This window comes from Fistularia commersonii, chromosome 35, assembly GCF_037954325.1.
Source record: "Fistularia commersonii isolate RoL2024-O1a breed Wild chromosome 35, RoL_Fcom_v1.0, whole genome shotgun sequence".
Lineage (NCBI taxonomy): Eukaryota > Metazoa > Chordata > Actinopteri > Syngnathiformes > Fistulariidae > Fistularia > Fistularia commersonii.
The window spans coordinates 10193116-10220555 of NC_141318.1; the positions used below are offsets into that span (position 1 = coordinate 10193116).

A 27440-nucleotide genomic window follows, 5' to 3' on the forward strand; every position below is an offset into this window, starting at 1 on the left:
CGGAGCTCCAAACTGGAGCGTGTATTGTGTCAGAAACTTGTTGAGAAAAAACAATATCATCACAATTAAAATGAGAGAAAATAAAAATACAATAAAAATTGCCTGAAATGTATAATTGTTAATGGAAATTAGCTTGAAATTATCAGAAAAAAAGTTTAAAAAAATAAAAATACAATAATGAGCTCCGGTTTTAAGCGAATTTAAACTTTATTTTAGTGATGTGTATGTATGTTCTTGCTCTTCTTTCGGCTTTTCCCTTCAGGGGTCACCACGGGGAATCAACTTTCTCCACCTAACCCTATTCTCTTTGTCATCTTCTCTCTCACCCACCACCTTCATATCCTCTCTCACTACACCCATAAATCTTCTATTTGGTCTTCCTCGAGACCTCTTGCCTTGTAGCTCCAATTCCAGCATCTGTCTACCAATATATTCGCAATCCCTCCTCTGTACATGACCAAACCATCTCAGTCTGACTTCTCTGACCTTCTCTCCAAAACATCTAACATGTTTTGTTCCTCTGATAGACTCATTCCTGAGCCTACCATCCTGGTCACTCCCAAAGAGAATCTCAACATCCTCATCTCTGCAACCTCTAGACCTGCATTCTGTTTTTTTGTCATTGAAACTGTTTCTAGTCCATACATCATTGTTGGTCTCACCACTGTCTTGTACACCTTTCCTTTTATTCTGGCCGATAGTCTTCTATCACATAGTACCCCTGACACTTTTCTCCACCCATTCCAACCTGTTTGGACCTATCTTCACCTCTTTTCCACACTCTCTCTGGACTGTTGACCCCAAGTACCTGACATCCTCCAGCTTCTTGATCTCCATTCCCTGTAGCCTCACCGTTCCACCCAAGTTCCTCTCATTCACACATATATTCTCTCTTGCTGCGACTAACTTTCATTCCTCTCCTTTCCAGAGCATATCTCCACCTTTCTCGATTTTACTCTTACTGTTTTCTGCTCTCACTACAGATCACAATGTCATCTGCAAACATCATAGTCCATGGAGATTTCTGTCTAACCTCATCTGTCAGCCTGTCCATCACCACTGCAAACAAGAAGGGGCTCAGAGCTGATCCCTGATGGAGTCCCACCTCCACCTTGAACTTCTCTGTTACCACTATAGCACACTGCACCACTGTCTCACAGCTAGCATACATGTCCTGCACGAAGCCATACTGCTGTTCACAAATGCTGACTTCTGCTCTCAGTCTAGTTTCCACTACTCTTTCCCACACTTCATTGGATGTCTCATCAACCGTATCCCTCCATAGTTGCCGCAATTGTGCACATACCCTTTATTCTTAAACATAGGCACCATCACACTTTGTCTCCATTCCTCAGGTATTTGTCTCACTCTCTAAGATCCTGTTGAATAATCGAGTCAGAAAATCTACTGCTGCCTCGCCTAGACACTTCCACACCTCCACAGGGATATCATCAGGACCAACTGCTTTTCCACTCTTCATCCTCCTCAGCGGCCTCCTCACTTCACTTTTATTAATCTGTGCTACTTTGTAGTCTACAATAGTCCCCTCTTCTACCCTTGCCTCTTTCATTTTCCACATTCATCAGCTCTTCAAAGTACTCTTTCCATCTTCCCAACACTCTTCTAGCATCTGTCAATACGTTTCTGTAGTAGTGTATAGGATGTATATTGATTTAAAATTGTACAAAACAGAACATTCATAACTTTTTCCTGGGTCTACCTTTTACAGTAAAACAGTTGGGATAATATAATATATTCCAAAATAATTCATTTCAAATTAATGATTTAAAACTAAAAATATTGTAAAATGTTGTAAGCAATGAAAATGCCCAAATATATCACATGATATGCATGTAAATGAACAAGTCAACAAGAGTTCTGAACCTACAGAAAAAAAAACATAATGAAAAATAGTCATCAATTAGTGCTGTCAATTATTTGATGGTCGTACTTTATTCCTAATTCTGATCAATTATTAGCTTTAACTAATACTTACCGGTAACATGACTACAGTGGGTTTTGTGATTAAGATTCCAGTGCCAGATTCAAAGTCAGTCTTGCAAGTTGACCTTTGGCAACTTATATTGCTGTGCAATGGGTTAAAAAATAAAAATAGATAAAAGAATAAATATATACACACTCACCCTCACTCACACACAAAAACACAAGCACAAATACACACACACAAACACACACACACACACACAAACACACACACACACACACACATACACACACACACACACACACACACACACACACAAACAAAACACACACATACATAGTATGTGTAAATTTCAGACACACTTATTATCACATCTGACCGTCTGAATCTCATTTTGAGTTCCTTGACATCAAGAATTCAGTGAGTCCAACTACGTAAAAGTACTTTACTTGAAACTTATCTCCTTATATGACAGGGTGGACTCATTAATGCTGGTTCTCCTTGTCGTTTCTCTCACCATTCTCCTGTCTCAGACACAAAAATCCACCAATGCATTATTACAGACATTAGATGTCTTATAAGTGTCTTTCTTTTGCTGAGTATAATCTATATTTTAGATTGTACAAACAAATCAAAATGGAAAAGCAGACCAGGCAATTTTATTCCAGTGGAATCTTTTTTTTAATGTTTTACCCTTGTTTCAGTGGATATAATTCACCTTTAACCCCATGAGACCCAAGCTTTTATTGGCTGTTTTTTTAATGTCCCCAAGCTAAAAATAATCATCATCATCACTGAACATAAAATGCGATTTGCAATACCCCAATACCCTGATATGGGAACAGTGAGTTTATGTTACTAAGCAACAATTAGACTGAACTGTGACAATGCTTTCTAAATGAATTAGTTGATTTACTTTTAGCACCTCATCAGACAGACTGAAGATGTTTTCTAAGAGACACGGGATGATCAAGTGCCTGTGTCTATGCCTACACATACCACAAACAGCAGCCTATACGCACATGTGTGCGTGTGTGTTTGTGTGTGCATGAACGTGTGTGTGTATTGAGATGACCTTTCTCTGGAGGAGGGACGACCCTCGTTTATACCATTCTCCAGCTGACAGTGATATGTTGCACAAAGTGTATGTAGTGGCATTGCTCTCCATTTCATTAACATCCATACACACACACACACACACACACACACACACACACACACACACACACACACACGTGTGCACATACACACCTGTCACCACCTGGACTCAAGCTGTCACTATGTTTTTGTTCTTTAAAACTGTCAATTATCAAACAGCCATCATTATTTGTTACATTACATTGCTATTACAAGCGACAAAGTATCCTGTTAAATTAATATTTATTATATAACATCTGGTGCTTTGTTTAAATGTTCAAGTCATTTTTATCAAGATGCTGGTGGCACCATCATGTCCATAGACATTATGAATTTTATTTCAGCCCAACCCTTGAGAAATAGTTTAGTTATATTAAGGTCCTTGCAAAAAAATAAAAAAACCTCAATAGGCAATGCAGGCCCTGTTATAAACTAAGAAGAACTAATAAGCGTCATCAGTTGTTGTTTGGGATAAGCCAGTTGAAAGATAAGTCATATGTTTGTTTGACTGTAAATTACTGATTATATAAAAAATTTAAACAAAAACCTTAATAAGACAAATCATACCAGATGTTTTCTGATTGAATTCATTTCCTCCAGAATTAGCAAAGTATTTCTAATCCTAGATTTTTTTATGTAATTGCAGTTGCAGTCCGTGCAATTCACATCTCGGCCTTCGGTGGTGCTCCATTTATCAATGCGCCCCCCAATTATTGTTGTTATGGCTATAAAGACCACCCTATTATGCAGACATGTGTCTCAATGCTGCCTTGGTTAGGCAAGTCAAATTTACAGTTTACCCAGTGTGGCTCCAAACATCATGTCGATCAGTCGCAAATAACACGCACTCACAGCAATACAATTTTCAGTGTTCCTCGGAGCCTGTGAGCAAGGGGTATCGGTCATAGTTAGTGAACTGAAAGTAACAGACAAATCCTTTTCCTCATTGTAACAGGCTTGCTAGGTTCAGAATTATCCAACCTTTCTTAACGATGTCCAGCTTTCTTAAAAAGTCTCTCTTGAAAATGGCTTTGGCAATAAATATGTAACCGCATCAATTTATTCTCTTCTTTCAGCCAGCATGGGTTGACAAATTACCTAATGTATCAACACAACTACATTTGTATTTGTGCAGCTTGCTACAGATGGTCTGGTTAGTACACTGTCTGACTATTCAATCAAAGGGTGTGTGACATTCTGACATTTCTGTACCCTTTGAGAAGGCCTCGGTGTCACAACTCAAAATCTGATTTGTTGAAGCAACAGTTTTATTGACACTTATTTTTTGCTGGAGCGCCTATGAATCTGATTCTACAGGCCTCCAGGCAGATTTCTATGACTTTCACCCTGCCTGGCAACAAATAATGGCTGATATGTGATTGGTTAAATGCTTAATATGAAAATACATATCTGGAAGCAGCACAAGCTGGGAAAAAGCTATGAAAGGAAGTGGACAGACCATTTGGAATTATTTAATGAGTGTTCATGGACAAAATATAATTATAATCAGTCTGTGATCCAGATATTTTTTAGGCCGGCAGAGTAGGCCTTGCAGGCCCTGACGGCCCAACATTGCATTTACATAATATGTAGGTTAGCAATACTAGATAAAGAAGGCTGTAAATCATCAGTATGGGCATGGTAAAATGATTACTCTGGTCCTTAATACACTTTAAAGACAGGGCTTGCTTTTGTTGTTTTTTTTTCACATGGCGATTCAGGCTAGAGAAGTATATTGTACTACATTGACAATCGAATGAACCCTCTTTTCAAAAAAAAAAAAACTAACAAAAACAGCAAAATCATTAATTACTTCACTGTGTGCCTCCTACAGTTGGAAATTAATCAACCATACTGTATGATCAAGAGTTCAAGGCAAAGCATTACACATTAGAAATAGGTCAATGTAAACAAAGGAAGCCATAAGGTAACATGGCCCAATAAACCGATGGAGCATTTTCACATGTTTACAGTCAGATTTTGTGACATGGAAAAAGTCAATCTGTCCGCCAAAGGACAAGCCCATCAATCATCTCTAATGAGAACAGAATATTTGCGGATCACACATCATATGACTCAGATCACTATTTGTCAGCATTTATGTCCCAATAGCTTTTGCTCATTATGCTGTCCACACAGAGACAAAGTAGTTAAATTATTGGCGTAATATTACATTATTAAGTCAGAGAAACAAAAAAAAAATCAGGCTAACAATGAGGCGAAAAAGTATGAACCAATCACATAATGGTATTCTGCAGAAAAAAATTACAATTAAAATGTCATGACCACAAAGTTGATCATCGAACTGCACCTAGGGGTCCTGGTACCAGGTGCATATATGCACATAATCGCTGGTTGGTACAGTAGAGCATGGGAGCACACGAGCATGACAGACAATACAAAGCTGTCCCCCTACCCAGGTTGGTTGGCCACCCTCTTGTCCACATACTTACATCACAGAATGCAGGTACAGAGCTGTCATTGTATGGCCAAAACAGTGAACTGCGGTGAGATTCATGGCCGGTGAGGCACTGACGTCATCACTGAAGTCAGATTTACAAACATACAAACATACAGAGTAGCTTATTCATCATTTTATTGGCAGCAGTTGACATGTTTTGTTTAAAATATCATATCAGCATTCTTTATATATACAAAGTGTGGCATAGAGCTACACAACTCTTAGGACTCGGCTCACTAAAAAGAGCCAGCTCTTTCAGCTCCCGAATGGCTCTTCAGATTTTTTTTTGTTGCTTTAATCCACATATTACCAATAATAATGTAACATTATGCACAAAATGAATTAATAATTAATAAAAAAAAATGTATTATACTACTATATTATAAGAGCCTTTATTTTTTCGCTCTACAGTGAACTTTTGACTAATTTAAACTTTTAACTTTTTTATACTAAGCAACTTTAAAGTCAAGCAACACAGAATCCCCGAAAAACACACGACTCAACAAAATGTAAATTAAAAATATTTACTTTTCAGTGCAACAACAAATAAACTATGAAATGCAAGAATAAACTTTTAACTTTTTTATACGTAACAAATTTAAAGTGAAACACAGGATCCCTGAAAAACACACGAAATGAAAATTAAAATATTTACAGATCTACAAAAGATAAATTATAAAATACAAAACAATTTTAGCTTTTTATACACTCAACAAATTTAGAGTCAAAAAACAACCAAGAATCCCTGAAAAAATGCAAAACAACAAAATAAAATAATTAAAAATTAAAAATAAATTAAAAATATTAACACTTCAGTGCTATAAATAAACTATAAAATACAAGAACTTTTAACTATTTACCCATCAACTTTTAACCAATTCAGACTGAAACAACACAGATCTCCTGAAAAACACGCAAAAAATATAAATTAAAATGTGTACAACAAGAAGAAAAAGATCAGCAGTCTCTACTGAAGATTGGGATTTAGAAACACCAAGTGCAGACACAGAGAAGACACCGCGCATATTGACCAATCACGTGCGCCTTCAAGAGAAAAAAAAGCGCCTCGAAGGGAGCCGGCACCCCACCAATCAGGAGCCGGCTCCCGTCGTTCACTTCAAAGAGCCGGCTCATAGAGCCGTTACGTTCTCGAACGACACGTCACTATTCCACAATCCATAGTGGGCTCAGCTGGTTGCCGCGTCACCGCACGTCTCCTATTCACATTTGGTAAACGGTAAATGGGAATTTTTTTCAGCGATTTTGAAAAAAAAAAAAAAAAAAACTAAAAATGGTGAAGCTACTTGGAAAATAACTTTATAGAACAAATCACTGAATAAATATAACCTTTTTTTATTTATTTTATTATGCCTTTTTGTCTTTCCACATGACAGGTGCCTCCCCTGCCTCCAGTGACTGCCCTCACTGAACACGTGTATATTCTCTAAATATTCTTTGCAGCTAAACTGCAGCTCCATGAGACCCATTGGTGCCGGTGAGGCAAATGTTACTGTGCGCAGGAAGCATTGTCCTCATGCGAGCCTCGTATATTCTGAGTAAATGACAAATCTGTAGAGAGCTGAGCCCAGAGCTTGAGAGACACCAGATAACAGCATGATGGCTGCTGTCAACTGAACAACTCACTGGATGTCCTTCACAACACTTTGCGTGAGAACAAGGAGGTCCAAAAGAGCTCTGGGCCACCTGTCTGCAATAATTTCCATTTAATCCCAACTCAAAGAAGAGTTTTCCTAACAAGCCATGAGAGAGGATGTGACATCAAGGCTGCACAGGTAAGGGCCCCATCTGTGACTCAGCATCACTGTCACAAACTGCTCGGGTGATGTTACCTTCAAAACTTATCTCTGAATCAGATTTTGAAGGTAAGAGATCACTATTCCAGTTTGCATTCCCTCAGTTGCTTTTGGGAAAATCAGTGGATTTTTGTAATGTTTTAGTAAGGGTTTGGGTTTACAATGGGTCATTAGTTACAGGGATTAGCACTAAGAATGTAATTTTTTATAGTTGATGTACACAACAATATGCATGAAAACTTCAGCAGTAATAGAGAATGTTTACAGTAAGGCTTATGGTGCTTCCACATTCTGCCCTCCATTATGTCAAAATACAGAGCAAGTTAGTGCATTTCAGCAGTACTAACATAGAACACCTTCACTCGGGATGTCAAAGTCCAATTCACCGAGGGTCAAAAAAACAATGTTGTTACAAGCCGAGGGCCGGACTAATTCAGAATTTATTAAAACATATTGAACTGACTGAACATAGCCTATTGAACCAAGACCTAAATGCATAATGAAATTGCATGCATTATAAACTGAAAATGCAATATTGTGCTGCTCTATGATCATATCAATGACTGCTTTCAAATACTAAAATGAGAAAATAAGAATAAATAAATCAAATCAGTTGTATTCCTTCTGATGGCTCCTATCTACAATTACCTACAAAAATAAATATAAATAAATAAAATACGATAAATTAAAATACAAAAATCTATGGCACACAGACAAAACAATACTTTCTTCAAAGAAAAATCACATGTATTGTAGAAACAAATGTAAAAATGTGACTGAATTAAAAAATGAAAATGCGTTTATGCTGTGTTATGATCCCTTGTCTGAGGCTGAGCCTGATATTTGGTGGTGTCTCATCTTTTGTACAAGTTAATCAATGTTCAGGATCAGGCTCTGAGATGAGGAAATCCTCAGGATTGAGTGAAGGTGCTTATCACTAAGACGGCTCCTGTGTGATGTTTTGTTTAGCTTCATCAAAGAGAACAGTTGTTCACACAGGTATGTGCTGCCAAACATACAGAGCATCTGAGCAGCTTGGATGTGCAGCTGGGGCATTTTGTCAGGGATGAAACGTGCAAACTCAGCAGCACCCACTCTCACATATTTTTCCTTCAGTCTGTCATTACACTGGAGCTCAATCAACTCCATTTGTAGTTTTGATGGTGCGCTTTCCATGTCAACTGCAAAAGGATTGCCAAGCAGTGCAAACCTGCTTTTTTGGGCTTCAAAGTCAGCAAATCAGCGTTGGAAGTCAGCAGCAAATATGTTGGGTTTATCAGTAAACAGTGCACTTGGGAACAGAGCGGTCGAGAGCCTCTCTTTCATTTGTCTGGCAGCTGGAAAAGTGGCTCAAGTTTTCCATCTGCATCTGCAGCCAAACTTTCTCCACATAAAAGACACACAGGTTTGCCTATTACCTCCGTAAACATGTACTCTGCCTCCCACCGGCCTTGAAATCCCCTGTTCTCAGCGTCCATCTTTCGTTTAGCCATTTTTGGGGAAGAGGTAGCTGAAACTTTACATCTGCTCTGACTGGTGATGAAGAATGAAACCAAAGCCTGCTAGCTGCGCTGCAGTGAGTTCGCAGGGTATCGTTGCATTGTGGGGAATGTAGTATTGGTGCGGCCTGCGGGCCGGTTCCAATAATAATTAGTTTCATCCCAGGGGCCAGATATAATTTGTTCATGGGCTGGATCCGGCCTGTGGGCCTTGACTTTGACATATGTGATCTAACATATGTGACACAAACAATTGGGCTTATTTGCGTTTGGCTGTAGGAGGTTCACAAAATTCTTTTTTGTGTTTCAAGACAATAAAAGCTTTAACTGAAAACTGCTTTAACTGAAGCCGATTGCATTGAACGGGGCAATGAACTTGGCCCATAAAGCTGAATCTGATTAAAGCTTGAACTGGACTAAACCAGTTCATGTGATTAATTTGTTTCTGTGTCTCATCCTCAGACACCTTCATTTTGAAAAGTTTGGGTGAACACATAATACAATTATACAGGTGCCAGTCTTTCTCTGAGATAACTGTAGGGTTGAATAAAGTTGGCACAATACTCTTGTCTTCACCTTTTGTTTCATGTTGATTTGGAGTGGATGCATTGTGTTGTTGTGTGACTGATCCCCTCTGGGGGCCATTAAAAGTCCCGGACAAGGCTCAGGTCAGCCTAAAATCACAGGGTATCAGCATCACCATCAACATGGGAGAGCCAGTCTTCCAGAAGAAAGACAGCCTTAAGGACTCCGGACAGATAATTGTGTTGTTTTTAAGCCTGCACTACCACTTTCAAACTGGGAGCCATGGAGAAATACTATGTAATTTTCTTTTTGAAGTGTTTATAGCGTAGTGACCCCTGAAATGGAAGCTATAGGCTCTTGACCTGTCACTCTCTGGACCTTAACATTACACTGGTGTTACACTGGTGTCAGAAGGTTTGTCGCAGTTTTTCTCGAGTTAGCTTATTGGCCGGTGCATGCCCAGGCTTGACAGTGAAGATGAAGGAGAGGTCCGACAGGGACTGCTTACAGCTAGTCGAAGGAGATGGCTGGTCAGTTCGTCAGGTCTTCACACGCAGCCAGAGACCGGTTGAGAGACACCATAGAGAAATTGGCTAACAAGGCTGGCCTGACGTCATCGTTGGATATTTGCGCCACTCCTCGCCAGAAGTAACCGACAGGCGGGAAACGGCTGCGGAGGTGATGGTGGGCCATGCCCGACCTTTGTTTCAGCTGCGGAGGTCCCAGAGTGTCATGATTTCAGAGGTGATACCTGACCCAAACACAAGGACACTCAGGAGGTAAGGCGTTTTAGATGGTATTATTTCACAAGGAAGATGAATGGAGGGCTGTGCAGGGAAAAGAGTTCTCTCTGGGGTCGCATCATGGTAGTCTCAGGAACGAGGATGTGGCTTCAACCCTCTTGAACTAAACATGCAGGTCAGGAAGTCGAGTGAGCCAAGGTCTGTTGGGGGCGAGGCCGCTCTGGACATTTGGTCAGAGTGCCCAAGCTTGCGTCAGGCTCCGGGAAAGTATGGTTGTGTCAAGAGAAATTGTTGGGACTAAAGCAACAACATCTGGAGCCATACTTCATTGCAGGTGTCTTGACTTAATTGAAACTTCACAATATTTAATGTGACACTCAAAGCAGCTTTGTGCAGTTGTAATGAACAGAAATTCCCCTCAACTGATACAATTCAGGATGCTGGTGCATGATAATCTGCAAATACAGAGGTTCACCATTATCTTGGTACTTTAATTCAAAATTACATTATAGCAATCAACACATGACTCAACGCCTTCTTCTCCTTTCTTCTTCTTCTTTACCTTTTTGCATTTCCCTTCAGGGGTCGCCACAGTGAATCAACCCCCTCCATCTAATCCAATTCTCTGTATCCTCTTCTCTCATATAAACAAACTTCATGTCCTCTTCGACTGCATCCATAAATCTTCTCTTCAGTTTTCCTCAAGGCTTCCTGCCTGGCAGTTCCAACTTCAGCATCCTTCTAACAATATATTCACACACATTTTTATTTGTGGTTGTAAAAATATATCAAATCATGGAAAATGATTTGTGAATTTAATTGTCTGTGAGGTCTCATTCAAAACATAGTGTGCAAAAACAATGATGAGGCACATCATCATCATCCAGTGACAGCAGTGAATTGGCCTGATGGGTGGTGTATGTCCAACCTTAACCACCCCCGACCCCCACCTCCCCACACCTCCTTTGGGCACATATGGCATACCGTCATCAACACGGGCAACTTTACAACCGGGAACCTCAGCCACATGTGTCTTTATGTGATCCTGCGCAGCAGAGCAGAACTGACTGGGAGACAGATAGAGGAGTAGTCACTGTAAGTGAAAATGAGGAAAACAGGGGTGGGGTGGGGGGCTAGGGGGACATACAGACACCGGGGAACAGATTAATGGCTGGGTGATACATTCCATTCAGATCGCTGCTTTTCTAATTTCAGACTAGATTCTGGGTGGGGGTGGGGGGTGGGTGAAGCTGTTTTGTCGAGGCGTCTGTCAATCAGCTACCCAGTGTTGGGGGCGGGACTCGTTCGCCTCATTGCTCAGCTCAGAGAGCGAGTCCATAGCAGAGTGTGAACAGCTGGCGCGATTGCTTATGCTCTTTCTCCTCCCTGATCTACTTTTTCTATTTTTATTTTGGGCTACTTTATTTTTTACGTAGCTTTCATCTTCCTCAGTATGTGCGTTTTATTTTTTTGTTGACGTAATCAACAGAAAACTATTTTTTTTTACGTTATCGCGGCTCAATTGTGACTTGCGCCGTTCTAGCACAGCTGGAGCGCGAACAATCATTCGCGGTGCTGAGCCGACGCGAGGAGAGCCGAGGTTTCCCCGTGCCCTCTGGAGCAAGATGAGGAGGAGGGTATTTTCAGCGGGATTCTTCCTCACCTGGATTCTCCTGCTACTGATTAGGTGAGACCGTAGTCGCGTTCAAACTCACCCCATTCCCCCTTGTTTTAACAGTCTTGACTTGATCCACGAAGTGTGACAAACGAGGTATTTAATATATGAGTAAGCGCTATTAATTCAATCAAGTATTTGAATCATAGTATGTTTAGATGTTTTTTTCTCTTTTAAAATTTCCATTTTATCAAATAATTTACCACTATTCTGGCAGTGAACGAGGGATTTTTCCTGAGGACAAAACACCTCCAAAACACATTGGCAATGATAATGATTATCCATCTAAGAAATTGAACCAAAAATGAAGACAAATATGCATTTATAATGGACAGAAACGATTCTAATAGCTTAATTGGTCATCTACTAATTTGGTAATTTACCAAGTGTGATAAGTATTACCTCCAGACTTCCCTGGACAAATGTTAAGCATGTAAACGTTGCCCATACACAGATTTGGGCATAATCCAAACACACACACGCACTCGCACACACATATATATATTTCATCCAAGCCATTTTGATGTTTCATCATGACTAAAAATGGGAGTTTCAAGGGGATGATGGGGATATATAGCTAGTGCCTAGGATTTTCTCATGATTAATCATAAAATAAGGTGATTTTTCTTTGAAAAGTAGCATTGTCACTTAACAGTTAAAAACTACTACCATAATAACATTTATCAAAATAAATACATTTTTTTGTTTACGTTTTAAGTAATGAAGACACAGTCTGTTATCCCAGTTTGTCAAATGACAATATTTTGGTTAAAGGTCCTTTCCGTGACTCCTATACTTAATTTCCTTAATTTCTCGAGACATTTGAAGATGTCGTCTTAAAATGTCTTCGAAAGTTTTATGTCATCTTATAAAATGGTAATTGATTATGTTGCCCTTTTCTGACATTTTTTGATGGAACAGAAGATCAATACATATTGCAAGAAATTGTGAGCTGCAGCTTTTATTTCTTGTCAGGTGCATTATCACAGTTTCTCATAGTTGTAATTAATAGTTGTAAATAATTTTTTTATCTAGTTAAGTCTAATAGAAAATTTGCATTGGCAAGTCATAATTCAAAACAGCAGATAAACTGCTATTTGTAAAATGAACAAAACATTTTCATGTTTCTTTATTTGTTAACTGTGGTGACATTTAGGGTTCCGAAATTATTCAAATTTTAAAGTACTTTATCAAAAGGAGCACAGTCGGACAGCAAAAACTTAGCCACATTCTTCTCTGTTTATCTATTTGTCTTCTCTGATTTTTCTATTTATATGTTTCGGTGTTTAGAATTTTGTATCAAAATGTATCACCGTCAACTACCAGCTCTGCGGGTACCGGTAGTTGTCGGGGGTCAGGGGTTGTTTGCTCAGCTCATGCCAGAAACTATATCAGCCTAAATTAGCTTGTCACTATTGAAATAGTGGAGCTTTATGACGAGATATATAAACGCAAGTGAAGCTGTCGTTGCCTGGCTTTATCTTCACTCGTCTTTGTTATACTCTGTTGAATTTGTGTGCTTTATCCATTGTTCTTAAGGCCCTGGCTGAACCATGATCAGTAAAGAAGCAAAACTTAAAATTGACTTGTTTTTTAAATTTGTTTTATTGAATCAATCTAAGGATTTGGTTGTTAGGAATGAAATAGTTTTTTTTTGTTCCTGGATCGAGGTAGAAAGTAAAAATCAGCCAGATAAACATTTTTTCCCATCACAGAAACAAAGAACAAAATATTCAGTAATGTGGAAAACTGAGGGGAAAAAAACAAAAACATAAGTAAACACTTTGTCCACCCTCTCCCCTTTGTTCCTCTCAGCATGAAATGTGGCGCTGTGGCAGTTTGATACTTATTTGTGATTCTAAATGTCATGGCTGGCTGGGACTGCACTTATCAGAACAGTGATTATAACACTGTGGTGATTTGCTAATTATCCTTTATGTACAGAAATGTGAGATGTCCTTCCATCTCCTATGGTGTTAAAACAGATGCCTCACAACTCTTACAAATAGAGTTGAGCATGCCCTTGAAGATGAAGGTGAAATATGGAGAAATTGAACAAACATTATGATAGAAAGCATTTGTGTGATTTTTAACATTAAGAAACTTTTTCTCTGTCTGTTCTTCTCTATCTGAATCATATGACGCTACTCTTTGCATTGAAGAGATCACTTCCTAGAAAAGAAATACATGCTGTAAGTTCATAATTAAAAATGTGGATTAAGACGTCATTAATTATGTCAAAATGAATCAGCAAGTACAAAAAAGGTGTTGGACCACATTTTTCATTCACAACAGTGAAAACTCATGAATAACTCTTCGGTGGACTCTCTCAGAGCAAGCAAAGGAGACCTGGTAGATAGATAGACAGACAGAAAGATAAATGGATAGAATCTTTATTGATACCAAAGGAAATTCTACCCATTGAGATGAGACTGTGTTGCTTATAGAGCAATAAGAAATAAATATAACATATTTTTCTTGGTTTTAATGTTGTTTATAGGCAAGAAAGTATAAGTTTTGTCAGTTCAAGGCCCTGTCTTAGACTAGAGCGCATCAGAGAGCAGAAGATTAAGCTGCAATATGTTTTCTCTTTGAACTTTTTTCTTGCTACCACATTGTATGTTGAAATTTTCTTTAAAGGAAATATGTTTTTGGCTTTAGAAAAATATTTTCATTAGAAATTACCCCGGAAATTCCTCAGATAAGAAATTGTTGCAATTGATTTTGAATTTATTTAATATTTAATGTTGTTTTAATAGACAATAATTCTAAAGCTTTGTTAGTTTCAGGGTCAATATGGTCAATAAGTTCATTTCAATAAGCTTGTCAATAAATATTGAACAACTTCGGCTTGTACCGATTTTTAAATTTTGGACCACTGTGAATTTGACATGCCTGGTTTAGAGGATGGGGCTGAGTATGCATCCCCGAGGATGTCTGCGTTTGTAATATTATTGGCTAAAGTTCTATTACCCGTCCCGACTGACGGGCATGTTAGTCAGAAAGAGTCCAAGTGGGCTCAGGGGTCAGTCCATGGCGGAAGAAAGAGGTGCACATATGCAGACAATGTAATTAAAATGATGGCCACTATGTATTTGCTTCATCCCATTATATGATATTGATGTTGGTTTCTCAGTTGTGAATTTTTGTTTTTACTTGTGTTTTTACAAAAATAATGACAAAAACGACCAAAAGATGAATACTGTAGTAACCTGACTTGTAGTCCTGTTTGATAATCCAAGAATGACTCGTTTTCAGTTATTTTGAAAGAAAGAAGTTTTAGCTTCAACATCATAACCCATGTATGTTGGACAGTCATAAGGCAGTTTTCCCTTTTTTTGTTAAAATATTATTTTTGGGTCAACAAAATAGTGGTTATGGGTTATATCAAACAGTGAGAGCCAAGCTAATCTATTCCTGGTTTATGTTGGTCAGTTATTGAAATCAGGACACTTTATGTTTTGAAACATATTGGCCTTTATAGTAACTTGAATATGACAATAGAATTTAGAAATCCTATATTGTCTGCTTGAAATATTTTCAACACTACACAACTTGAATTCAGTCACTCTTCTCATTGCAGGAAAGAAGACACAGAGGCAGAGACACATATTTGGGTGTAAAATTATGATAGTTGGATCCTGTAAGCTGACATATATGTCATCTTCCATTACATTTGATGGAAAGCTTTTGGTTATTCATATTTCATTTTTTGAAATCCTCCACAGTGGCCAAAGTTGACCAACTCTTTCATTTTCCAAATAAGTTACTGGGTTTTCCCCCTTTATCTAGCTTGTGTATCTTTCTATCAGGATGCTTGAACTTTGACATGTGTTATACTTCTTTTTTAGGCTTGCAAAAGTAAAAACAAGTGACAGTCGCCCTAGAGTTTAGAGAAGCAGTGGTGTTAGAAGAAGCTGAAAAGATCAAAGCGTCAGAAAATCTTCTTATGGGGTCACGGGTGGATACAAAGACAAAATTTAACAGGCTTATTGTCAGTCATTCAATGGGAGGCAGACTGGATTTCCCTCAAGCTTGTCTCTCCGGTAAGACATTCACTCTTTGATTCTGCCTTGTTTTTACCCGGCAATATATTTCCTATATCTGTGTGAATTTAGAGGGACATTATTCATTTCCACTGGTCACATGTCACTACTTCATTGAGTTCACAGGAAAGTGCAAGTCTGTGTCCTACTTAATCTTTAACTTGGGACACTGAAAATTATGTTAATGAAATATGCAAGTTACAATTGGGAGATTGTGTTTAGAATTACCATAAGCAAAAAAAAGGGGGACTGCCAAGAGTCATTTTTAAATGTGTAGATGTCCACAGTCAGACTTACGGGAGATAATATAATGCGAATATAATGTCATTTTACTCACAATGATCTGTCTCAATTCATGATATAAAGATAAAAAAATCTGTCATTACATTAAGATGATACTGTATTTAGTATACTTAATGTTGACCTATTGCTCAGCCCTAAAGGTCATCAGCTCTTCAATGATATGCAGATAGTTAATGATTTTTCATGTAAATACCTTCAGATCAAATGAAGAAATAACCTGATCTGGCCCCATCTGATAGCAAAGGTTGTGTAACCCTGTCTGCTGGAGGTGGACACTTGTCAGACTTTATTTCAATCTTCTTTTGACATCCAGCCTCTGATATACTCGTCATAGTTGAATGAAGACCTTGTTTCAGACGTTATGTGACTGCTGAATCTCAGATCTGTTTCCAGGATGACACTGATGCTTTGAACATATTTTTTTGACTGTAAAGTAAAAGCTGACTTCCTTCTTTTGTGTTTTGTGTCAAAAACACAATAAGAAAGGAGAAATACCTTCATTGTTATATTCAGCATAACATAAGTGAAATTTGACCATTACATTTAACCTATAATGGATTAACCATGAGCAGAAGGCAGCTAATAAGCATTGTCAGGTGAGCAGTAAGGGATTCACTGTCTTGCTCAACAACTCTTCAATAGACTAGGACTGTGGAAGTCAAACTAGGAATGTTGAATTCTAAGGACGACCACTCTCACCCCCTGAGCCATGCCACCCCTAACTTGAATGTTTGTATGTACATATGTCTGTGTGTGTTTATATAGCTATATACTGCGTGTACATATATGGACTCATTTGTTTGTGTGTATATACAGTAAGGCTCAGAAATATTGGAAAGTGACACAAGTTTTGTTATTTTAGCTGTTTATGAAAACATATTCAGGATGCAATTATATAATAAACATGGGCTTAAAGTGCAGACACTCCGCTGGAATTTGAGAGTATCCACATCCAAATTGGAGCAAGGGTTTAGGAATTACAGCTCTTTTATACGTAGCTGCCTCTTTTTAAAGGGACCAAAGTAATTGGACAATTGACTCAGAAGGCTGCATGGGCTCTTCCCTCAGTAACCTGTCATCAAATAAGTTAAGCTAAGTTAAATAAGTTAAAAGGTGTGGAGGTGATTCCAGGTGTGGCGTTTGCATTTGGAAACTGTTGCTGTGAATACACAACATGCGGTCAAAGGAGCTCTCAATGGAGGTAAAACAGACCACCCTGTGGCTGAAAGAAAAGAAGAAATCCATCAGAGAGATAGCAGAAATGTTAGGAGTGGACAATCAACAGTTTGGTACATTCTGAGAAAAGAAAGCGCGCACTGGTGAGCTTAGGAGCTCAAAAAGACCTGGACATCCACGGAAGACAACAGTGGTGAATGATCGCAAAATCCTTTCCATGGTGAAGAAAAGCACCATCAGAACATTCGCTCAAGTGAAGAAAAGCTCCAGGAAGTAGGTGTATCAGTATATAAGTCTACCATAAAGAGATGACTTCATGAGAGTAAATACAAAGGATTCCCCACAAGGTGCAAACCATTAATCAGGCTCAAAAATAGAAAGGCCACAATTGACTTTGGCAAAAAACACCCGAAGGAACCAGCCCAGTTCTGGAACAGCATTCTTTGGACAGATGAGACTAAGATAAATCTTTTCCCAAATTTCTTCTTCCCATCATTCTGGTAAAGCATTGTAACAGCTCGTTATACAAAGCACACCACATCTACTGTAAAACATGGTGGAGGCAGAGGGATGGCATGGGCATGCATGGCTTACAATGGCACTGGAGGTAGCAGAGATGAAGATACTTTGGGCATTATGAGGATTGATGAGATCAGGAATTAATCCATTAGAGGGACAGCACATGTGAGATGTTTTGGAGCTAAGGTCAAAGAGACCTGGCTGAAATGGTTTGGGCATGTTCAGAGGAGGGATTGTGAATATGTTAGTAGAAAGATGCTGGGGTTGGAACTGCCAGGCAGGGGCCCTAGAGGAAGACCAAAGAGAAGATATATATATGGAATGAAAGAGGACATGAAGTTAGGTGGTGTGGGAGAAGAGGATACAGAGTAGGGTTAGATGGAGGTGGTTGATGTGCTCTGGTGACCCCTGAAGGGAAAAGACAAAAGAAACAGAAGAAGACGATATGAAGGCTATCATATTACACTCTACATTAATAACTCATTTTGTTGAAAAAGAAGATATTACGTCTATTGTAAGTTTCTTTTGTGTGGTTGTTTTTTTTCTTCACCTAATTTTAAGATAATTATGCACAATTATTGTTTTTTTTTTAAATATTTTATGCATGTGCAGTTATTATATTATTATTCTTTTTAGGATGAACTCTTCATTTCACATAAGCAGACTTTTCAGTCTGGCACATAGCATTTACTTGATTGGCCATAGCAATGTGTTTAGTTGCAGCAAAGTGCAACTCAAATTTCAAAGTCATGTCAACTTTAAAACAAAAATTGAGAAAATATTTTATTTAATTTCCTGCATAATGCAGTAGCCCCCACACACAGACCTGCTCCCTCTTTAATCTTTTAGTATTTGTTTCTCACTCCTCTCCCAATAACAAGCCATTTGAAGCATGTGGCCTCAATTTAATGGTTTTCTATGTTCATTATGACAATGAATTTTGGTCAAACATACGTTGAATACTTTATTAGAGATTTATTGGAAATACTCAGGAATAGCATCTAAACTGGAGATAACCCAAAGGAAGGTGGCAGATTAGACTCCCTCACAATCCAAGCTTTCTAAAGACTACTGTTAATTAATAATTCGGGAATTGCTATCAATATTGGATGTGATCATGAATCTTGAGATCTGCAGACACATTCATCCATTATGTTACGCTTTTCCTGCAATTAGGGTTGCAGGAGCCCATCCCAGCTACAATTGGGCAAGAGGCAAGGTGTACCACCGACTGTTCATCTCTATATGCATACCTGCATTTGTGACCAACCATTCGCTGTTTTTAGTCATGCATAAGGGCAATTTTCCCAGTTAGGAAGAAATTGGAGAAAACCCAAAGAAATATGCAAACTCTGCATAGTAAGGTCGCCTGTCAGAATGAAACCAGGGAACCACTTCCAAAACGTGATAAGTTAAATAGACTGTCCTGCATGTTGTTGCATTAGGCCTCCTAACAGTTGGAGTTGTACTGGAACACGTCCTAATCTGATTCCTGTACTTTCTCATTGCCATCCATTATGGTTTATTTTTTTGCTCAGTGGCTCTTTAACATGAGTATTTGTGGCATTATCCCTACATTCTGCAATTCCACAACAGTAAATCTTTGGTGCAACAACCACCACATGCACATATGCACATATCATCATTTACAAATGAAAGGATGACCGCTCAATTTTTGAATTATCATAGCAAAGTCTATGAAAGCTTAGGTTGAGCGTTAGGTATAGTGGGAGTGTACAATGTAAGAATTTCATTGCGCTGTCTGAATCACCATATTCTTACAAAGCATATTGACAATAAAAATCTTGAATCTTGACACATAGAGATGATGATTTTTTACAAATTGGGAGTGGAAAAGTTCATAAATGTGTATAGTGCCCAGAATTTGTGACCAGAGAAATGCTTCTATTGTGAATTTAGAAATGCTTTTGGTAAAGTAGCGTGCTTGCCTGCTTAGCCACACTAATTGTCAACAGGGACAAGTGACCTGAAACACTGGCCACTTTTCTTAGTTTTTTTAATCAATGTCATCTGCAGCAGTGTTTAAGACATATTGATCAAGGAGATTTTCACATACTTAAGGTACTTTCTGTGTAAATCCATTTTTTTTTCTTTTAGCCTCTGCCTATATAATGATTCTTTTAACTACTGTAGATAAGGACTTGAATATGTCATAATTTATCCTACTGTAGCCTCCGTTCTGGTGAAGAAGTTATTTCCACATCATTTTGTTTCTAAATACTTTTGCGCATTTTCTCTCATTTTATTTGCACAATGCACTACAATAGCTTGTGTATGGCCATGTATCCATAGAATGCAGCTGTAGAAGTAGACTCTTTTTATTCAAAAAATATTTTTGACCTGCATGTTTAAATGGTTGTGCTTCCATAAATTAAGAGTGCAAGAGACTTTCATCGCTATCATTTAGCTTCGCTCTTCTTCTTCTTCTTCTTCTTCTTTTGTCTTTTCCCGTCAGGGGTCGCCACAGCGAGTCAACTTTCTCCATCTAACCCTATTCTCCGTATCCTCCTCTCTCACACCAACTGCCTTCATATCCTCTCTCACTACACCCATAAATCTTCTCTTTGGTCTTCCTCGAGACCTCCTGCCAGGCAGCTCCAATTCCAGCATCCATCTCTCACTATATTCACTATATCTCCTCTGTACATGACGAACCATCTCAGTCTGGCTTCTCTGACCTTCTCTCCAAAACATCTAACATGTGCCGTCCCTCCGATCGACTCATTCCTGATCCTATCCATCCTGGTCACTCCCAAAGAGAACCTCAACATCTTCATCTCTGCAACCTCTAGTTCTGCCTGCTGTCTTTTGGTCATTGTAACAGTTTCTAGTCCATACATCATTGTTGGTCTCACCACTGTCTTGTACACCTTTCCTTTCATTCTGGCTGAAAGTCTTCTATCACATAGTACCCCTGACACTTTTCTCCACCCATTCCAACCTGCTTGGACCTATCTTCACCTCTTTTCCACACTCTCTGTTGCTCTGGAATGTTGACCTCAAGTACCTGAAATCCTCCAGCTTCTTGATCTCCACTCCCTGTAGCCTCACCGTTCCACCCAAGTTCCTCTCATTCACACACATATATTCTGTCTTGCTGTGACTAACTTTCATTCCTCTCCTTTCCAGAGCATACCTCCACCTTTCTCGATTTTCCTCTAACTGTTTTCCGCTCTCACTACAGATCACAATGTCATCTGCAAACATCATAGCCCATGTAGATTTCTGTCTAACCTCATCTGTCAGCCTGTCCATCACCACTGCAAACAAGAAGGGGCTCAGAGCTGATCCCTGATGGAGTCCCATCTCCACCTTGAATTTCTCTGTTATCCCTACAGCACACCGCACCAATGTCTGACAGCTTGCATACATATCCTGCACCAGTCTAACGTACTTTCTGCCTCTCCAGATTTCCTTCTACAATCCCAGAGCTCCTCTCTTGGCACCCTGTCATATGCTTTTTCTAGGTCTACAAAAACACAATGAAGCTCCCTCTGGCCTTCTCTGTACATCTCAATTAGCATTCTCAAAGCAAGTTGCTAAATGAGGATAGGGTGAATAAAGTCAGTTACGCAACCGCATCTGTCGTACTCTTTCTAGGCATGAATCCATACTGCTGTTCACAAGTGCTGACTTCTGCTCTCAGTCTAGTTTCCACTACTCTTTCCCATAACTTCATTGTAAGGCTCATCAACTTTATCCCTCTATAGTTGCCACAATTTTGCACTTCCCCTTTATTCTTAGAAAATGGGCACCATCATACTTGTCTCCATTCTTTAGGCATCTTCTCTCTCTCTAAGATCCTACTAAATAATGTTGGCCAACTGCCTTTCCACTCTTCAATGCCTTCTGCACTTCAGTTTTACTAATCTGTGCTACTTTGTGGTCTACAATAGTCCCCTCTTCTACCCTTGCCTCTCTTTCATTTTCCACATTCAGCAGCTCTTCAAAGTACTCTTTTCATTGTCCCATCACTCTTCATTTACCTCTCTTTCCCTAGTCATTTGGACCTATTGTACATCCTTTTCAGCTGTATCTCTTTACTTTACCAACCTGTATAGATCATTCTCTCCCTCCTTGGTGTCCAACCGAGGATATGGGTCATCATACGCCCTTTATGTTGCCTTTGCTACCTCTTTCTTTCCCTTACGTTGTATCTCCCTGTACTCCTGTCTGTTCTCTTTAGTCCTCTCAGTATCGCACTTTTTCTTAGCTAACCACTTTCTCTGTATATACTCCTGCACTTCCTCATTCCACCACCAAGTCTCCTTATCTACTTTCCTTCCAGGTGACACACCAAGTACTCTCCTAACTGTCACCCTGATGACACTAGAACATTCATAACAAACTCCTCCTTCAAGATAACTCCTACTCCATTTCTCTTCTTGTCAGTACCATAATAGTACAACTTAAAGCCTGCTCCTCAGCCTCGAGCCTTACTACCTTTCCACCTGGTCTCATGGACATACAGTATATCCACCTTCCTTCTCTGCATCATGTCGACCAACTCTACCTTTTCCTGCCATAGTCCTGATATTTAAAGTCCCTACTCTCAGTCCCAGGCTGTCTCTTTTCCTCCTTTCTCTCTGCTTCCAAACACGCCCTCCTCCTCTTCTTCTTGTTCTTGTTCTTAGACCCACAGTAGCCCAATTTCCACTGGTACCCTGTCGGTCATCAGTACCAATGGCGGTCGTTGTTAAACCGGTCCTCCACCGATCCGGTATGATCTGGTTATTATGGTTGGTTCGTAACCATAACTTTAGGCCCTTCCTGACACAACCCTCTGCATTTATCCAGGCTTGGGACCAGCTCAGGGAGACACTGCCCTGTGCCCCCCCGAGGCTGGCTCAGGGAGACACGGGTCAGTGCCGCCCTGCATTTCTATAAGGAAAACATTACCTAATTCTATGTTGCATTGAGCCCATACAGAATGTTGATGAGTTAATTGAATCATTTAGAGCAGTGGTCCCCAACTCCCGGGCCACGGACCACTACCGTGGATCAATTAGTGCTGGGCCGCACAAGAAATAATTTATTATTTCCGCTTAATGTATTATCTAAGTCTAGATGATCTTTACTATGAAAAACCTTTTATTTTTTATTGAAAAAATAAAAATAAAAATGATTATCCTTGTGACATCTGGTTCACTTGCTAGCTTGTGGTCCAAAATGAGTTAAAAAGAGACGTCTTTATTTGTATTTCTTATTCTCCCTCCTTCCTACTATTATTTATTATTGTCATGTTTTACTTGAAACTCTGGCACAACAATTTCGTTCGGGATAAATAAAGTTGTTCTAATTGTTATTCTTATTCTTATTCTTATTCTTATTCTTATTCTTATTCTTTGGAGAGTTTCTTTCCCAGTGAAGAGAATGAAGAAAAGCCTACTTCCAAGATAAAGACAGCTTTTAACAGACAATACCAGGAATCCTACATGTAATATGGTTTTATCCTGGTAGGTTATTCCCACATACTAAGCCCACTGTGCATAATATGCGGCAACCGGCTCTTTAGCGAGGCAATGAAAGACAAGACAATCAGAAGACAAGCCCCTGGAGTATTTTGAAAGTATTTTGAAAATAAAATTTCCTTGATAAATGTATATGGGCCGTATCTTATTTTGATGAGAGGTTTAAACATCTCCGTAGTGACCAGAGTCAGAGCGCGCAAGGGCGGTGGTCGAGAGGAGAGGATAGGCTCTGAGGCCAACCCCCCACACACACACACACCGGCCACAGTGAAATTGTCAAGCGTTGACCAGTCCGCGGTAGTAAAAAGGTTGGGGACCACTGATTTAGAGGGAAATAGAGAGCACTTTACGGTTCTTTTATCTGTGTCCATTAGAGACATCCGCCATCCTGATGATTATGGATCTGTACACGGTCTCCCTTTTTGTAGTCTGTTCTTTACCTGTCATCTGTCACTGCTGAATCCCAGAGTTTAAAAATGACAAGTTTACTTCCTTTTATCCTGACATTAATTCAGTCGTAGACTGATACCACCAAGGAGCTCCACTGAACGCCACAGGAGGTCTTTTCTACCTGAGGCTATCAGACTTTTTAATTCCTCTTCCCTTAGCCGCAGGGAATCTTCAAATCTTTGTACTTAAGACCTTAAAACACTTGATAGCCTTAACCTTGACAATTTATATTTTATTGTATTTCTTATTCTCCCTGCTTCTTACTATTATCTATTACTGTTATGTTTTTGCTTGAAACTCTGGCACAACAATTTCCTTCGGGATAAATAAAGTTGTTCTCATCTCTCTCATCTCTCATCTAATCTGAGTTATGTACCCACCTTAGACTGAGGCTTTATACTTCCTATGAGGTAAAGCCATCTCCTTGTACAGACTTTGTCATGAAGGTTTATGTCAGCCTAAGGAGGATGTCACTAAAAGTGATAAGATAGTCCAGACTTATAAAAATGTACCCAGAGGCTCCAAATTCTTGTATCTCATTTAAAAGCACATGAAATTTACATATTCCAACCAGAGGCCTTCCTTAATGCTGTCTTCCATCAGCTCATGTAGTCTGTGCTTGTAACACTTCATATGTGTTGTCATTGTGCAATCCAGTTGAGGGAAAGCATAATCAGGTGAGAAGAAAAATAACCTCATGCGCATCCATAGAATCAAATTCATATTCTACATTTACACATGCTGCTCCTAGTCTGTCATCTTTCACAGCCACTGACTCACTAATTGTGAGGTTTTGCGTTTTTTTTTTTCTTAAAACAAAAGGACCTGTCAGCAGATGATGGTATAAATGCCCAAATAAAGGATGTAAAATACTATTTGTGCATTTTTCTTTTTACCTAAGTAGCTCTTATGCAATCCAAATTTTTGTTCAACCTAACACACCATTTTCCTCTAAATATTTGATTTTTGTATTTTCCAAAATGACAAAGCATAATGTAAACGCACATGTAAGACATACACTACTGAAATTTGAGTTTGTCTTAAGCACAATTCGATTGTCAATTATCTAATCTTACAAAGTTAATTCTCACTGTCAAAATATTTGGAGTCAAATACTTTATTCTATAGCATCTTGTAACTATGTTGAGAATGTTCTTGGATTTGTTGGAAATGCTCAAGAAATACCCTTTTTTCAAAATCTTTTAAATTATTTTATTACCGATTTTCCCAACTGTTTCTCCACTGCAGCTAACAAGAGCATTTTTCCCCTGTCATCTCTGAATTCAGGGGACACAGAGTTCTGTTGCTTCAAGTTAAAACATATTCAGCATGAAAACATTTCACTGATGCATTTGCTCTTTGGTTTGTCTTGCCTAGAGCCACTTGCTTCTCTCTACTTAGAATGCAACTCCTCTGTTAGCTTTGCATTCAAGATGGGATCATCCCACCAGCTCTGCACAGTGGATGGGGATTTTTTTCTCTACGTCTGTTTTACAGCAGCCTGTCTATTTTTTGCCACTGCCTGTAAATGCAAAATGACAGTTTCAGAATGAGCTTACGATGTGCTCACCTGCCGGAACATTTCATTTTTTCACAGAAATTATATATTTGCAAATATCTACCCTTTCAGTAACCATAAAAAGACAAGTCCTTGGAATTTTTAAAGAAAAAAGAAATGTGAACATGAGGGACAAAAGCAATAATTGAGGGCCAAAACGAGGAACTCACTTTGAGTGTCGCTGTCAACCGTCAGCCCTAGACTAGTTGCTGGGGAAATAAGCTCAGGGTTTCCACTGATTCTGTATTATGGTGGGTAAATTTTGATGGGATAATTGTTTAATAGTTAACATTTATTAATAGTCAATAAAAGTGCATAATGCAAGGTGTAGTGGTTGTTTTATAACTCCTATGTCAACGAAAAAGGTGTCTGTTGGTCTGTGGCACAAAAAAGGTTGAATATCGACATGATACCTTGGAATAGATTGTGATTCTAATTTTGTTTTGTAATTTGACCAAATACGCTTCATATTGCTGAAGAAACATGTAGATGAGAAGCAGCATCCTGCATGCTGTCTGTGTCTGTCCTGCTGCATGTGTATGTTAGTTAAGTGAACATTTGGCTCAAGGCAGCCGTTGACCCAATCCCAGTAGTGATGTCAGGTTTGTGATTAGATCCAGGGACCTGAATTATATTCGTTGAAAGCTGTTCTCATTATTATTGTGACCAAATTTCTGCCACTTTCCTCAATTCATTCTTTGTTACATGAACATGGAGAACTGCACAACTCAATAGAAGCATGCAGAGGCCCCCCAACAATGTAATCAACGATAAAGTGAACTGTAATATTAGGATATCAAAAACTAGACAGAGAAGCTGGCAAATGTCTACTACTGTATGTGAAGTCAGCAGCCAATTAGCCTTAGGAGGCTGTAAGTAGGCTGAAACATGTTAATACAAGGAAGATGTTTTTAAGAAAGGCCGTCAGCAAAAATGACAAAATGTGCCAAAATCTGTGGATTTTCTCTAAAAACAAATACATGTCACAATATCTTGGGGAAATATTTAAATGAATGTGTCCCGAATAATATGGAGTACTTTAATTTTGATTCAGATTATTATAAGTGGGTGAAGTGAAAAAAACAGGTCATATAATAACTCATATTAAATGAATGTTTTAATGTCCCTCTTATGGACATATCCTTACAATTTTCTCATTTCTTACAAATTTCTTTCTTATTGTCTGCCAGTTTGTCTTGCTGAATTTTGAGGAGTGTTTTGCTCAGAAATGGGACCATATTCCATCTTTATTCAAGACAAAAGTGATTAGCAAAGAACTGTCAATAATTTTAAAAAATAAAAAAAAGAAAGTATTTGAGATAACATTGCAATGCAGCCACAGGGCAGCACTGGCCGGTGTCTCCCTCCGCCAGCCTCGGTGGGACGTAGAGCAGTGTCTCCCTGAGCTGGTCCCAACCCCAGATAAAGGCAGAGGGTTGCACCAGGAAAGGCAAACGTCCTAAAAAATGTACTATCATGGTACGTGCAAGAAGAGAAATGGAGTAGGAGTTATCTTGAAGGAGGAGTTTGTTAGGAATGTCTGGAGTTGAAAAGAATGTCAGGTGGACTTATGAGTCTGAAATTGAAGGTGTGATGCTCAATGTTGTTTGTGGCTATGCCCCACAGGTGGTATGTGAGTTAAAGGAGAAAGAGAAGTTCTGGAATAAGTTAGATGAAGTGATGCAGAATATCCCCAGAGATGAGAGAGTAGTAATTTTGCAGACGTCACTGGACATGTTGATGAAGGAAATACAGGGGATGAAGAGGTGATGGGCAGATTTGGTATACAGGACAGGAATGCAGAGGGACAAATGGTGGTGGATTTTGCAAAAAGGATGGAAATGGCTGTAGTAAACACCTTTTTCCAGAAAAGACAGAAACATAGGGTAACTTATAAGAGCAGAGGTAGGAGCACACAGCCCCAGGTTTCACACTAAGTATAAATACATTAAAAACTACATTATTAACTATATGTATATGTACTCTGTTAGAGTGTCATTTTGTTTCATTTTGGTTGGTGGTGTGCCCCAGGATTTTGTAAATGTAAAAACTGTGCCGCGGCTCGAAAAAGGTTGAAAATCACTGTTTTGGCCTTTA

At 39.0% G+C, this 27440-nt stretch overlaps 1 protein-coding gene across 3 annotated transcripts in view; it reads left to right on the plus strand.

Moving 5' to 3' along the window:
* The first annotated feature begins 11368 nt into the window (after positions 1–11368).
* The window catches only part of glra3 (glycine receptor, alpha 3), a 74106-nt gene continuing 58034 nt past the window's right edge, over positions 11369–27440 (plus strand). For all 3 annotated transcript variants that reach the window (XM_086142627.1, XM_086142628.1, XM_086142630.1), the window contains exon 1: positions 11369–11811. In XM_086142627.1, the coding sequence (XP_085998753.1) occupies positions 11750–11811 (62 nt within the window). In that variant the 5' untranslated portion in view covers positions 11369–11749. The remainder of the gene's footprint in view (positions 11812–27440) is intronic.